This window comes from Neovison vison, chromosome 9 (genome assembly GCF_020171115.1).
Source record: "Neovison vison isolate M4711 chromosome 9, ASM_NN_V1, whole genome shotgun sequence".
NCBI classification, from domain to species: domain Eukaryota; kingdom Metazoa; phylum Chordata; class Mammalia; order Carnivora; family Mustelidae; genus Neogale; species Neogale vison.
In genome coordinates this window covers 25,201,470-25,216,745 of record NC_058099.1, presented here as the reverse complement: position 1 = coordinate 25,216,745, position 15,276 = coordinate 25,201,470, and the positions used below count along the sequence as shown (strand labels likewise).

The 15,276-nt window shown below is 43.3% G+C and overlaps 1 protein-coding gene across 10 annotated transcripts in view; it reads left to right on the top strand.

Annotated features, from left to right (window-relative positions):
- Positions 1-14,932, top strand: part of ZNF462 (zinc finger protein 462) — a 139,388-nt gene extending 124,456 nt beyond the window's left edge. For 8 of the 10 annotated variants that reach the window (XM_044265199.1, XM_044265203.1, XM_044265202.1 and 5 more), the window contains exons 11-13: positions 6,425-6,557; positions 10,770-10,893; positions 12,115-14,932. In XM_044265199.1, the coding sequence (XP_044121134.1) occupies positions 6,425-6,557; positions 10,770-10,893; positions 12,115-12,322 (465 nt within the window). In that variant the 3' untranslated portion in view covers positions 12,323-14,932. Of the gene's footprint in view, positions 1-6,424; positions 6,558-10,769; positions 10,894-11,290; positions 11,437-12,114 lie in introns of all 10 variants that reach the window. The other 2 variants (XR_006386385.1, XR_006386386.1) reach the window with 2 other exon arrangements.
- Positions 14,933-15,276: the final 344 nt, after the last annotated feature.

Sequence of the window (15,276 nt, the reverse complement as noted above, 5' to 3'; positions counted from 1 at the left end):
TAAGTTAGAGGTTGGCAAACCCTGGTCCATGGACCAAATCCGGGCCCCTGCCTGTTTTTCTGTGGCCCACCAGTTAAGCGTTTTGACATTTTTTAAATGGTTGAAGAAAATCAAAAGAGTACTGTTTCATAACATGTGAAATTATATGAATTTCAAACTCCAGCGTCCGTCAATGCAGTGGTCTTGGAACACAGCCGTGCTCATCCATTCCCATACTGTCTGTGGCCGTTTTCAAGCTACAGCAGCAGGTGAGTCGCTGTGACAGAAACTAGACGGTCCGAAAGCCCAGAATACTTGCTTATCTGGCCCTCTGCAGAAAGTGTGCCCACCCGCGCCGTAAGGCCTTTAAAAATCTTTGCAGTGCTACGCGTCCTCGGCGTGGGCCTGAGATGGGCATTTCTGATGTACAAGGCAGTTTCTCCGTATTCTCTGGTGTCACTTTCTCTGCAAATAAAAAATGTTCCCTCTGGCCTTTCTTTTTTAACATGAACAGGCAATATTAGGTGATGTGCTCCGCCTGACAGCATGTCCCTTTGAAGGTACAGATGTTAAGTGAGAAGCGGGGAGAGCTCTGGAAACATGGAGGGATTCTTCTTGATCACATTCTCCCCCATTGAATGTCGGCTAAGTAATGTGAGGACAGGGGTGTCCGGTTTCCTGCTTTCGTTAGCCTGCAGGTTCACACCAGTCTTTCCTGTAACACTGGGTTTGCCGCCGTAGTATGAAAATGCATGTTCAACTTGGTAGTATTTGTGAATCATGGAATGCTTCTCCCATAGAATAAGCCTCAAGTATGGAAATTCATTCATATGCTAGGGAAATGCATTCACTCTGCTGCATGGCTACAAACCAAGACGCAAAAGGACACACACAGGTGTGGAGCTTGACTACCGAGCGTGAGCTCAGAAGGGCTAACAGTGTCGGCTCTCCATTGTTAACGGGGAAAGCTTCTTGCTGGTTGTTGGCACTTTTTCCCACATTCTTAGTGGCCTTCACAGGGGACTTTGGATTTGCAGGCAATCACAAGTAACTTTCATGAGATATAAGGTTCTCTGTATAGTTTTATAGTCCGAGGGATTTTTTTTTTTTTTAAAGATTTTATTTTTTTTATTTATTTGAGAGAGAGAGACAGTGAGAGAGAATGAGCGAGGAGAAGGTCAGAGAGCGAAGCAGACTCCCCATGGAGCTGGAAGCCTGATGTGGGACTCGATCCCGGGACTCCAGGATCACGCCCTGAGCCGAAGGCAGTCGTCCAACCAACTGCGCCACCCAGGCGTCCCAGTCTGAGGGATTTTGTATTTGAACAGTCCAACCTTCAAACACACATACGGTTACTTCTGCCTTCCAAAGGCTGCGAGGAGCCAGGTTCTAAATCTCAAACTCTTAGCTTTGCTGTTTCTCCCTCTATTGTGGGCCTTTTGGGATACAAGGTAATACATTTCTGGGTACCTCCAGAGAAAGAAGGGACTTTTCCCTCAGTGTGTCCTCCAATCTCCAGGTTCAGAAAATAACTCACTGCTATGATCACTGTAGAAGCCAACCCAGACATCAGTTGGAACTTGAGTAAAAAGTCCGTGGCCTTTGACTTTGATCCTATAATTTCACATCTGGCAATATAGCCTATAAAATTAAAGCTAAACGTGAAAGAAATTGTATAATTTATATACAGTAAGATTTATTGTTGGTTTCTAACAGTAAAAAGCCAGGGATAGCCAAAGGTAAACTCATGGGAGGAGTCAGGTAAACTATAATCTTATTTACTTGATAAGATACATATGGAGTGATTAAAAATGATACTTATACAGAGAATATTTATACCACGCCAGGCATTAAAAAAGGCAGGATACCCACTTGTGTGTTTTAATACAATTTCAGCAATTAAATACCCTACGCATAGATCGGGATTACAGAAGTACAATACCTTGTTGACAGTCGTATGTGTAAGTAGTCAGACTTGAAGCTTTTTCTGCTCCCCAGTTCTTCTTTGTGACCTGTATAGGAACGAAAGATACACTACGTTAGAAGGAAGGCCTGTAGTAGGCAAGAGGTGAGCGCAGCAGCCGCTCTAACAGACATGGCCAACCAGCTGTGAATGAGACGTAGAGTGTCTGTCTGTCCTCCTGGAGCTTGCAGCTCACTGAGGGCAGCAGGCCATAAACAATCTACCCCCGAATGGGATGAACTATAAAAGGGGAGGGGAGAGCATGTGGAAGCGTAGAGTAAGGATAATCTACCCACAAGGAGTTTAGGGAAGGTCCCCCTGATGTAGTGACACAGAAGCAGGGCTGGAAGACAGGAGTGACTGTGTGAACGAGACCGCAGAATTGCCGGCAGAGAGAAGGGCATGTGCAGAGAAAGGCCCATAGTCAAGAGCACAGCGTATCCTGGAAACGTCCGTAAGTTCAGGGTGGCAGCAGTGGGCTGTAGAAGATGAGCCAGGGTAAGAAGAGAGTTGGCCATTTCTAACTACAGTGAGAAATTCAGATTTTATCCTGTCCTCAGGGCAGGCAGAAACTGACATGAGTAGATTTACATATTTATTTTTACTCTCAGACCACACTGGAGAATCAATGCAAGAAGGGGCAAGAAGGCATGCTGGGAAAGCAGCAAGGAGGGAGGGGGCGGGGAGCTTGCCTTATTCCAGGTAAGATGGTGGCTCCACAGTGTGGCAAGGGGGCCACCTAGAGAGTAGGTTGCCAAGTGAAACAAGTAAGACCGAGAAGACAAGCACCAAATGATTTCACTTATATGTGGAATCTAAAAAACAAGCAAAAAGAAAAAGAAATAGACCCATAATTATAGAGAACTGATGCTTGCCAGGGAGGAGTGTGGTGGGGGATGGGCACAGTGGGTGATGGGGAGAGGGAGGCTCCTGGTTGGGGAATGAGTCAGTGGCAGGGAGGGGGGGAACAGGATGGGGACTATAGTCAATGGTACATAGTGTTCAGCAATAGCCACACTGGTGGTGAGCAGAGCTTACTGTAGAGACCAGTCACTAATGGTATGCCCAATACTAGTGTACATTCTGTGTTGACTGTATCACACTTTTTAATATCACTTTTTTAAATGAATATGATAAAGTCCTACTGTCTTTGAGAAATCTTTAAAATTCCAAATAATAGTTCAAAAAAATTTTTTTAATGCAGGAGGGGGCCCCTGGGGTAGCTTAATCAGTTAAGCATCTGACCCTTGGTTTCAACTCAGGTCGTGATCTCAGGGTTGTGGGACCAGACCCCACGTGGGGGCTCAGTGAGGAGTCTGCTCAAGTTTCTCTTTCCCTCTCCCTCCACCCCTGCACTCACTTGCTCTCTCTCAAATAAATAAATCTTTCTTTCTTTTTTTTTTTTTAAGATTTTATTTATTTATTTGACAGAGATCACAAGTAGGCCAAGATGCAGGCAGAGAGCGAGGGGAAGCAGGCTCCCCGCTGAGCAGAGAGCCCAATGCGGGGCTCGAGCCCAAGACCCTGAGATCATGGCCCAAGCTGAAGGCAGAAGCATTAACCCACTGAGCCACCCAGGCGCCCCAAGTAAATCTTTTAAAATAGATGAATGAGTGAATGAATGAATGAATGAATGAATGCAGAAGGAGTCTTCCTTTTGTATTAATACTGGATGGCTGATTGGGGATTTAAAGTTTAGTAAGAGCCCAACACTAGAAACAGTTTTTCTTTTAAAATCTTCTAATTAAGTGGCAAGATTTTTAGTTTTTAGTGTAGTAAATCTTTTAATTACCTAACAAAACCTTTAGAAATCTCCAGGACAGATCAATTCTGGGTTAGCCCTGGATGAACGTCATATCGCGGAAATATCATATATTCTTTTAAAATTGTGCCGAACCCAAGATGTTTCCCAATGAAGGAATGATGGTAATGGGAAAATGAAAAACCCAGAAGGGGGAAAAGAAAAAAATAACATTTGGTTTTGTGACAGATCTCCTTCTGTCACCATGAGCTCGTTGAGAAGCAGGGGCTTCTATACCTTGCGTGGGCCCCGGGCAGGGAGGGGGTGGAGGTTTCCTTGCAGAAGGAAGGAAGGAAGGAACAAATAAGTGGACCAATGAATACGTATGGATTACAGAAGGTGTTTGAGGATCTTCTTGACCTTTCTTGGTTTAGTTATTTTCATTTCCTGGCAGGGGCCGCCACTCACACCTCTTACACACACCTGCTGACGCCCCGGCTAGAGATGGAAAGTGGAGGGAGAAGGTCAGAAAAGGCTCCCTTCTATGTACTGGTCACTTAAGGGTGTGTTACTTCACAGATATTTCAAAGTTAGGTAAATTGGAACCTTGCCTCGTTTTCCTGAAAAACTGGCAACCTAGAAAACTTTTATTCAAATATTTGTCATAAATGCTATTTGGTTAAAATGTAGAGTTTGTGGCTAAACATAACTTCATAAATATGCATTTACGATGCTTGTTATAAGCGTTTCCAAAAGCCAAGATTGGAAAAGGCCACATTCCCAGAAAGGAGAAGGAAACTGCATTTGGGGGAACTATTGTGTTTCAGGTAGCGTGCTGACCTACCCTTTTACGAATGGGGACACGGAGGATGGATGTTGAGCAACTTACCCACAGTCATGTGGTTAATAATGACAGACTCTGAACTTGAATTCAGATCTGTCAGACTTCAAAGCCCATCCATGCTCCTTGTTCTCTTTTTGCTTTTATGTCATAAAAACAAAGAAAAGTCAATGTGGGTCTGTAGGAGTGAGGCGTAGTAGAAAAATCCAGATAGGAAGGTGCTGTAAGCAAAAGCTCTTTGAAGACTGTTCCTGTGAACAGGAACAAGAAAGAGGGAGGAAAGAGAAATAAAGATTCTGAACTCGACTCTTCCTCCTTGTTGGCACCTTCGTCTATAAATTTTTAATTTTAATTAATTTTGCAAATCACCAAAATAAGATGTTGCCTTCCCTGAGTGCTTAACATTGAGGTCTGCAAAAACATCTCTCCGTCCTCATGTTGACTTATTCTCGGAGTCCAGTGTTAACTGATTTCATGAACCGCATTATTACAGTTAGATCAATCCATTGTTTCTCTCATTTTAAAAGAGCTTTTATCCTGAGTTCTCTTCCTCCTTTTCCATGCTGCCTACCTTCTACAGGATGTCGTTGGAGCAATATTAAGTCTTTTCTCAGGACCGTCTTATTGGCCCTGGTACTCGGAGTCTCTTTCACTACCATTTGTCACAGTTGATGAGGATGTTCCCATCTGCCAGGCATATGGAATTGGTGGTGCTCAGCAAATCTTTGTTCCAGTCTGGTCCCAGAGGGTATTTTGGGATTATCTTGTAAATTCTCCCTTTCCTCTCCTATGCCCTCAATATGTTCTATCTGTATTGTAGCAGCTATGGAAATCTACCTTGGAGTCTGATTAATAATGCCTGCTTTCCCACTTCAACTAAACTGTGAGCCTCTGGAGGCCAGGACTGGGTCTCTTTCTTTCATCTTTGTGGGTCCCTTCCCTGACCCCCAACAGGGGGAGCACAGCATCTTCCACAGAGGAATAAGCCCATCACCGTTGACTGTGGGCTGGAGACATTATGTAGGCTTGAGTCCATGCTAACCTGTCATTCCTAATAATTCTATACACACAACTGGAGAGGTTCTGAAAATAGATTAGTCAAGAAGGTGAATTTTGTGCTACTGCCAATGTGAGACCCCTAAACATAGCCTCATTATAAAGTTTTCCCAATGTGGATTTCCCTTGGGCATTATTTGGGAAAAAGCGTGGATTCCCACATTATTCTAACCACATTTTACATAAATAAAAATCAGCCATAGTTAACACTTAGAGGGCTTTTAGGGGTTACTCTAGATTTTTTTTTTTTTTCAGGTAATCCCAGCCTTAATCGACAGGTTATGGTCCGCTTCAAAAACAGTAATACTCACAGTAACGGTGTTGTCTTCCATATACGGAGCTGGGAGTCCAATAGTAGTCATCTGGCTTAAGCTGGGGCCCCACAGCCTCCAGGCTGATAAGATCATGTAGAAGAAGGTTCTGACTCTCGTGATAGTTTTCAGGATACTCACAGAGCCTCTTCGCCTCCAGAGGTATTTGAAATTTGGTAGTTTACAAAAGTTACACCTTTGAATTCAACTCAAAAAGCATTATTGGACACCTACTCTGTACCCCAGGCTTTGTCATACTTTGATTTCCTGCCAGCTGGAGCTCGTGGTTTTTTGCTGCATATGGTGAGGAAGGTCCAATGTTCCTTTAAAAATGTTGGAACAAGAGGGTAAAGGACAGATCCACCCCTGGAACAGCCCAAGAGAAGAAAAGAGCCTCTTGGGCACTGGTGTTGTTTGGTCCTGGTTCCAAAAACACGGTCAAGGGAAAGTGGTGGTGGAAAAATCTCTCCCCCAGGGAGAGCCCTGTTCGGTCTGTGGCTCATGATTCTATTATTCATTTGGACCTTTTTCAGGTGAGCCGTAATTTTGAGCTGGTTGGACGGGTTAACTTGGATCAGCTGGAACAGATGAAGGAAAAGATGGAAAGCTCCAGCAGTGAGGACGAGGACAAGGAAGAAGAAATGAGCAGCAAGGCTGATGACAGAGGTTAGTCTCAGCCCTGCCCTTGGAGGCCCAGATGGCATGTAGCACGTCCATGGTGAGACAGAAGGGAGGCAGAAGGTTGTTGGAGGAGAAGCAGAAGGAATGATCCTTCTTAGTTAAGTAGCAGAACAGACTGACTTAAGAAACATGTCAGGGGCCATCTTCATAAACTACTACCAGCTATAGGAACTCCAAGGAAAACAGACATTTTCTAACTATAGCTATATGTTTGTAAAAAATACATGGGGATGATTTGTTTTTAATAAGGAAAATTGATGTCTAGGGAATCTTCACAGTAAGGACAGGCAGACAGTGAGACGGGACACTGTAAAGCTGTGGGGGAATGTGAAAGAAGTTTCCATTGGGCACTTAGGTAATATTACTGCTGCTGGGGCTAAAATTGAAGCTGGGGGGCAGGAGAGCCTGCTAAAGACTTGAGCCCTGGGCTTTTCTAGAAGTCCCTCTGCCTGGTTCCTTAACCCCTTGCTGCTCTTTTTGCCTTGTGAAGAGGGAGAAAGAGGCCAACAGTTTTCATTCAACCACGTGCTTTTAGGGAAAGGTTTTGTGGCATTTTTGTACTAGTTTTCCAGTTTCCTCTGAGTCTATAATTACTTTCAAAATAAAGTTTTCCAGAAGTATATTTAGCTGTAGACATACATTTATATGGTCGAGAGTTGGTGTTCTATTGTTCAGCATAGCACATTGTGGAAATCCTGGGACAGTGCATATCAGAATATGGGTTTGGGATCTGTTAGGTTGGTTATTGCGGATTCATCAAAAGCATATGGATAACAAATGTGAAAAATAAGCATAGATATAAGAAGAATGATGTTAGTTACCAGCATCGAGCTTCCTTACGTGCCAGATCCAGTGTTGGTAGGTTTTATAGAACCCTTTTTCTTTCATCTTCTATAATGTAAATGGTTCTGCAGCTGGCCGCTGGGATCTGGCTCAGAGTTGTGGAAGGCTTGGATGAGATCATGTACAAGACACCAGCCCAGTTCCTGGAAGTAACCACCACATAAATGATAACCCTGCAATGTATATGGTATTACTAGCATTTTACAAATGGGGAAATAAAGACCCAGAACATTTAAGCACTCAAAGGAAAGGAAAAAAATATCATACCTTGGAGACTGAATTTGGGTCTTTTGGCTCCAAAGGCAAGATCTCTGCACTACATCCCCAGTCCACATCCCCAACCTCTTGGGCAGTGGAATGTTCTTCATCTCAGGAGACCTAACCGTGAATCCCCTTTGGGCCTCACTCTGAGGTACACTTCTACAGAGTATCTTTGTTTTTCCTCCTTGCTCCGTCTGCAGGCTTAAGAAAGCCTGGTTGGTGGCCACTTCCCTCAAAGATTCTCCCCGTCCTTTTTCCTGACCTGCCCCACTCCCACTCCATTCCTACCATGACCTCATAGCAGGAGACCACAGGTTTGCCATGTGAGGGGCCAGTTAGGCCCCTCAACCCCCACTCCCACCCGCCGAAGACAACAGCAGGGACTGCCAGCTCTTCAAAGCCCCTGTGCCTATGGTCAGCCTGAAAAATGAACTGACGGACAACACAGCCTACCATTCTAGGTTGACTGCCCTTGTCAAGTCACAACTTTTATTAGGAGAGGCCATAATGATCCATTTCTTGCAAGGAAAATGGCTATGATCTAAGGAAGCATGGTTCCTATTTTTCTCTCTTTTTTTTAACATTTTACAAATATGTTCTTAGTGATGAATTCTTCAACGTCTGTGCACTGTTACCAGAGTTCTCTGGAAGAGGATGCTTTTGACAGAGGGTACAGAGGCTCCTTTTGCTTCATGATGCTCTGTGCCCTGCTGTTCCTCTCCAGGAAATAAATTATTCCTCGTTGGATGCTATGACTTTTTTTAATCTCTGAAGCTGAGCACATACGATTTTAGAGGTTATAAGCGCGGCAGAGGCAAGAACCCCATTTAGTCCTCCCCTCGTCTGCGATTCCTAAGTGAAAGCATTGCAAATTAGAAAAATAGATGGCTGTTAGGGATGGGGGGCACCAGGCAAATTCCCTTGCTTGCCTATGCCCTTCGCACGGGTACTGGGGCATCAGACCAGTTCAGTTTTTGACTGGAAAGAATTTCATGGTGTCTGATTGCTTCTCACCAGAAAGTGCAGTATCCACATTCGTGAGCGCTAACCACATAGGGAAAAAGTCTTGGGGTGGCGGAGCATGTATTCCTCTCTGAGGGTAGGGGATTTACGTGAGTAACTTCTACTGATGCTAATGGGCTTTCCAAGCCTACCCCCCCATCCCCCTCGTGATTCTTGAAAGAACAGCCTCCTTTGTCTCATCTCCTTTGAATCAATTTTCCACCATCTAGGTATATCCTTGCCAACAAGAAGAAATGGCACACAGTAGCCTCGGGGTGTTTTTGCCAGACGGTCTGTCTTCTAGGAGTAGAGCGGGAGGTGGCTTTAGCACAGCTCTCGGGAGTGCTGGAGAGCTATTTGATGTGTGACAGGTAATGACTGGCCTCCTCCTTTGAGGATGAAACAGCATGAGCCATTGGAAAGAATAGATGGCTGGTTTCATGTTTCCTAAGGGTAAAGGAGCAAATGTGCCAGGAGTATGCCCCTCATTGGCAGTGTAGACTTTGATCAGGCACACTCGGTTTGGGGGGCTCATGTCCTTGTAGCCCCCCCACTCCCTGCGCCCTCTCCAGCACGGGCACCGGAGACTGACCACGGCCACACCACAGGTCCTGCCTAGGCAGCTCAGAGGGAATTTAAAAGAGAAGAAGCGAGGCATGAAGAAATCAAAATTAACCCAAGCAGAATCCTCCCCACCCCCTCTCATTATGCAGTTGGGAGGAGTCAGGAAGGCATTCTGTTGATTTCTTGCCCAAGATAATCCCTGCTAAGGAATTAATGCGCAGAGCAGATGGTGCTGTCTCATTTCCAATGAAAAGAATCAAGGAAGATAGTCTGTGCAATTATTTTTAATGGCTTGTGTGGTGATCTTCTTAATTTGTGAGAAAATGTTTCATCTTTTGTTAAAACTGGCCCCATTCACATAGCTTTTTGTGCTAAAGATTAAGGCAGCAGAGAGACACCTATCCTGTTATCATCATCCCGAGGATCTTATTAGATGGAGTATTTCAACCAGGAGACACCCCCCTGTACCGTCTTGTACGTACAGGCACAGAGCGATCAGCTATGGAGAGAGGATGGACATTTCCCTTCCCCTGCCCTGCCTTCACTTTGCAGCGTGGCTGCAGGCCTGTCTCGGTCCTGCCATTTATTCCCCTCGGGAAGATGGGCCCTCTGTGGCATAATGAAAGACACATAGGCTTGGGACTCAGGAGAACACAAAGGCCATGTGAGCTCTCATCTTTGAGTTTGCCAGGAGGAGTGGTCTGTAAACAATTAGCTGGCCGGTCCACTGTTTTTCAGTCCCCTAGCATGTGCCCAGCGCCATGGAGAAAACAAAACGACAGTCAGTATTTGATGTTGACAACAGGCCTGTCCAGAAATGTCTATACCCCCACATTCACGAGTACCACTGACTGAGGGGTAGATGCCAGCAGCCGGCCAGGGTCCCTCACCAGCTCAGGACATGTTTTCACACACCAGCCTCCCTGTTGTCCAGGATTCCCGTTCACGCTAGGTTCTTCGCTTTCAGCTCCCATTCAGCACCCGTAGCTACCCTGTGAGGTGTGGATTAGGACATCCGTGACAGAGGAGCGCAAGCTGTGAGCCCCCCGGCCTTACTTGGAACCAGCTGAAACTCAGAGATCTGCTACGTGGAGGCTGGTCCAGTGTGTCTGTGTTCTTTTTAGCGAGCAAACATAAACTGTGTGGGATAGGAAATGGATAGTCGCTAACCTGGGAGTCACTGACAGAGCGTCCCCGAAGGGGGAGATGCAGCAGACAAACCTGCTGAGACACTATTGGGAGTTCTCTGGACCAGAAAACCCCAGATTATTTGTGATGGGAGCAGCTGGGGCCGTGAGGAGGCATGGGGAGGCTGGGGGCCTGGGAACCAGGGGTGGTTCTTGAGAACTAGCCAAGAAACACCTCTAGGTGAGAAGCCAGGAGGAGAAAGAGTAAGGAATCTGGAAATGGCCTTCACGGATGGTTTTACAAGTGCAGGTAGGAGAGGAGGTTTCCTAATGAATGTGGACTTAACTCTTCTGCCCCCTCCCACAGCACACAGGTAACAATTCTGCTTTCTCCTCACAGATCTGATGAGATTTTCCGACCATGGGGCTGCTATTAACACCGAGAAACGTTTTCCGTGTGAATTTTGCGGACGGGCATTTTCACAGGGCTCTGAGTGGGAAAGGCATGTGCTGAGACACGGCATGTAAGTTGAGCCATCCCAAGCCATCACTTGCCCAGAGAAGTGAGAAGTGGCAGGGAGAGCAGGTTCTTTTTGTTTTGTTGTGGTTGTTGTTGTTTGTGGGGTTTTGGGGGCGGGGGTTGGTTTTTTGCGGTGGTGGTTGTTGTTCCCCTGACAATCCATAGAGCCTTCCATCTGTGTCACACTTCTGGGCTTGGGAGGAGAGGCAGCTGTCAGGAACTAGGTTTTGTGCTTTTTTGTTGATTTTTTTTTTTTTTAAACGGTCACCCAGACACAAGTCAAATGAGAAAAAAATCATCTTTATGAATGACAAATCCCACCCAAGTCCTCGCGTGGAAGTTTAGTGCTATTCTTCAGCCAGTGTCCCTTCAGCTTTCATTAGCGTGACATTCTCTGATAGAGCGTGGACCGGGGTCAAAAGATCTGGCTTCTGTTCCTGCCTCTGTGATGACTCATTCCCTGAGTGGCCTTGAACATGCCCTCGCACCTCTTGGTGCCTTCAGTGCTCTGCCTCGGGGACAGAGCCAGCTTCTGCCTGCCTCCCAGGTAGGTGGGAGCATACCCATTAAACACTTGCAAGATCCTTGAACATAAAATCGTCCTCTAGACAAGGCACTCTTAGCCCATGAGACAAAGAGAGAACCTAGGAGTTAGTTAGTATTCAAGTAGAGAATGCCCCGGAAACCCCAAGCATCAAAACTTCAGAGAAGGTAACTAAACTTCCCAAACCATGGGTTCCATCTTCAGGTTTTTGTTCTTTGTTTCTGTGATTTGTTTCTGAACCTGTCCATTAAATCTTCACCTGAGTTCCTCTTTTTATTTAGTCTTATTAAATATGGCCAGTCTCCAAGCTTGTGGTTCCACCAATGAGCTTGAGCAAAAAACAGTTCTCGCTACTACCACTTGTGACCTGTGACCAACCCAGTAGATGAGGGAACATAAAATAATTATGTTAATGTATCCACATTACACATGGTGTAATTAAAACATAGTGTAATAATGGCTACTTTTGTAGATTCACATCTTTAATAAGAGGCCAGAAAGACATGTCCTAAGCATAACAGGTAGCAAAGATAAATCACTGGCAGTTTAGTCCTACATTCGTGGCATTTATGCAAAGGAAACCCCAAGGTCTTTTTAAGAGCAGGGAAATAGGGACACTTTTTTGGTTTAATTGGAAAAAAAATGCATATTCACCTGTCTCTCCCATCAATGTTTTTCCAGGGCGTTGAATGACACCAAGCAGGTGAGCAGAGAAGAAATCCACCTGAAAGAGAGTGTGGAGGACAGTATTAAGATGCCCTCTATAGAGGAAAAGGAAGATGACGAGGCAATCGGGATAGACTTTTCCCTAAAGAGCGAAACAGTAGCCATTTGTGTAGTAGCTGCTGACAAATCTCTCCTGGAGAATACAGAGGCCAAAAATGAATAAGCGTTTGGTGAAATTCTTAATCAAACCGTACTTGAACCGTGATGAGAAAGTGGGAGGGCCAGCTTGGGCTGAGAAGGGGGGTGGACAGAAAAGAAGACAGAACAAAGCTGCTTTTTAGGACTGAACAATCTATTTTCAAAGCACTGGTACCTGTGTGAATGAGTATGTAAATTAAAGTTATTTAAATGGTTGGAATATGTGGCTCCTTTTCCATCACTACACCTTTTCTTCCGGATCTTCATCATGGAAGTGTCATTTGTTGTGGAATATGGAAGCACCTCCCGTGTGCACGGTGTGCTCTGTGGCGGTCTTGGACAGGATGTGGAAACAGAAGCTCCATGACAGTAGAAGACTTCTCTTAGGGGAACAACTTTTTGACGCACATCTTTTGGTGCGTTTTTCTAGTTTTAATACCTTAAGCTTTTTCAAGACCTAACTGCAGCCGCTTTGGGAAAAAACAAACAAACAAAAAAACCACAAAAAAATCAAAAACAGAACAAAAAAACTGCTTTGCATAAAACAGTCACCTGTTTCCTAGTACCTCAAACTTAACCAAGGGAATTCTCTGCATTTGTCAGTACTACCTGTCGTCGTCGTGGTTAAATGTAGAGAGAACTGCTGGGCAAGACGGTGAATGGAGAAAAAAAAAAGAGAGTTTTAAAGAAAGGAACACAAATTGTGCTTAAAATCCCCACGTGGGTTTTATTTCTTAAAATACTGTGATTTTTTTAATTATTTTAGTAAAAAACAAAACAAAAAAAAGAAACAGACTTTAATTATTAGATAACTGTTTGTGAATTGTCATCCCTTTATTCCAGGTAAGCTGTTTATTAGTGTTCAACTATAATTTAGAATTTGGTAGATTCATGTGAGCTAATTTTACGGTGACTGTGGAGTTTTGTTTGCCATATGTTTATTTTCTATCAATTTGAGTGTTACAAACACAGCACAATTCAGTTTTGACATAAATTGTTTTTTGTGTGCGTGTTATTGTTTTAATTTGGGGGTAAGGGAGATTTAGGTTTTTTTGTGAATAGGAATGTTTTTATTTTAAAACATGGAAATAACAAAGAGGTTAGCTTTTTGTTTTCCCCTTAATTTAACTAAAGAACCAAACTTTTTGGCACAGCTATGCAGCTTGTGGGCCAGATGAGGAAGTCCTCTTCACCCTTTTGTTGCTCGTCAAATTAACACATTATCCGTCTCACACAAATAATTTGTTAGAATGGGCTGGCTTTTGTGTGTGATTTTGAAATCTGTGTTCTGTTTTTGTTTGCATTGTGTTTGGGGGAGGGTTTTTCATTTATTTTTATGGGACAAGGGGATGTGTTAGAATCCCATCTCTTTGGTGAGAGTGGACAAGAAATACTTACATCCTACATGGAGCCTGGAGAACTACTTTTTTTTTTTTTTTTTTTTTTTAATCTAGCTGCCAGCTGCTCTGTTTCCCCATATTAGCTCTTTCAGGAGGGAGCAGCTTAGACTAAATCTAAGTCTACATTTATAATATGTTCTGATTGTGAACAAAAGGTTTCATTCCAAAAAAGTAGAAAAGAACTTTCCTTGAAGCCTAGGTTATAGAGAAGCCTGTGTGTGTGTGTGTGTGCTTTGATGCGTGTGTGCTCATGTGCGTGTGTGTGAGTCCTTTGGTTTTCATGTTTTGTTTTGTTTTTGTTTTACTTGGAAGGGTTGTGGGGGGGCGGGGGGAGAAAGGGACAGGGAATTGCTGAGATGACAGTGTCCCACACAGCTTCAAATAAAATCCATGGAAAGATATTGCATTTGTGGAATAAGTGCTTACTTGAAAAGCATGTTCTTCTTTTATTTTCTTGCTGTTAAGAAATTTTATTTGTAGGGTGTTTAATTTAATTTTTTTTTTTTTTAGGGATGGGGGCCATCATGTGGAAACCAGAAAATGGGGAAAGTGTGATCTAGACAAAGATAACATTTTGTGTCCATATTTGTTTTTAATTGGCCTCATTTCAAATGTATTAAACAGTTCCATACCTGGATTGGGTGTTTGTAATGGTTACCAAAAAAAAAAAAAAAAAAAAAAACAACAAACAAAAAAAAAAAAGAGAAAAAAAAGGAAAAAAAGGAAAGAAAAAGGAAAAAAAAGAAAATAATTGTGACATGCTTTTATCACTACTTTATTTTTCAAATAACATGTAAATATTGTAATCCATTGGATTTTGTTTTGCTAACCTGTTAATAAAAATATGGGACCATTATCCTTTTAACAGGGCTAGAATGTCATTTTTTTTTTGTTTTCAAACATATACCTGATATTTTGTGGCCGCACATTTTGGATGCATTATTATAATTCTGTTGACTGTAATGACATAGAATTTACAACTTTTTTTTTTGTTGTTTAATTTATACAGAGGACATTTTTTTTCAGAGCTTGAGAGAAGAAGATAAATAGCAAAATGAGAACCTGTTGACTCCAATAATCAGTGTTTCCCGATACTTGATAGGAGAGAGGGAGATTCTGAGTTCTTGAAGCCAAGGGTTTTAAAAACAACAAAAACACACAAGTAGGTTATTCAAGTTGTTTGCAACATACATTTTTGTAATGAAATGTGAGAAATTAATAAAGAATTTTTTTCACATGTGTCTATGTGCATCTGTTGTAGATCATTTACAGATATGAAATGTAGGAATAATAACATAGTTTTGCCTTCACTGCATGTACAGGAGAGCTAATTCAAGCCATTGAACCTATACAGGTATGGAAAACAAAGGTCCTATTAAAGTGAGGTGTGAGCTGGGATTTTAAAAGTTAACATTTCTGCTCAGGTATGTATCACCAATTGGATTTTTATAGAAGAATGTTTTCCATCAAAAATGTAAATCAAAATGGTGTGTGAAGGTTTAGAAAGAGGAAATACTAGTGATTAAATGTTGTCTGCAGACCCTGAATCCATGGGGAATTATTTTAAGCCAACAGCAAG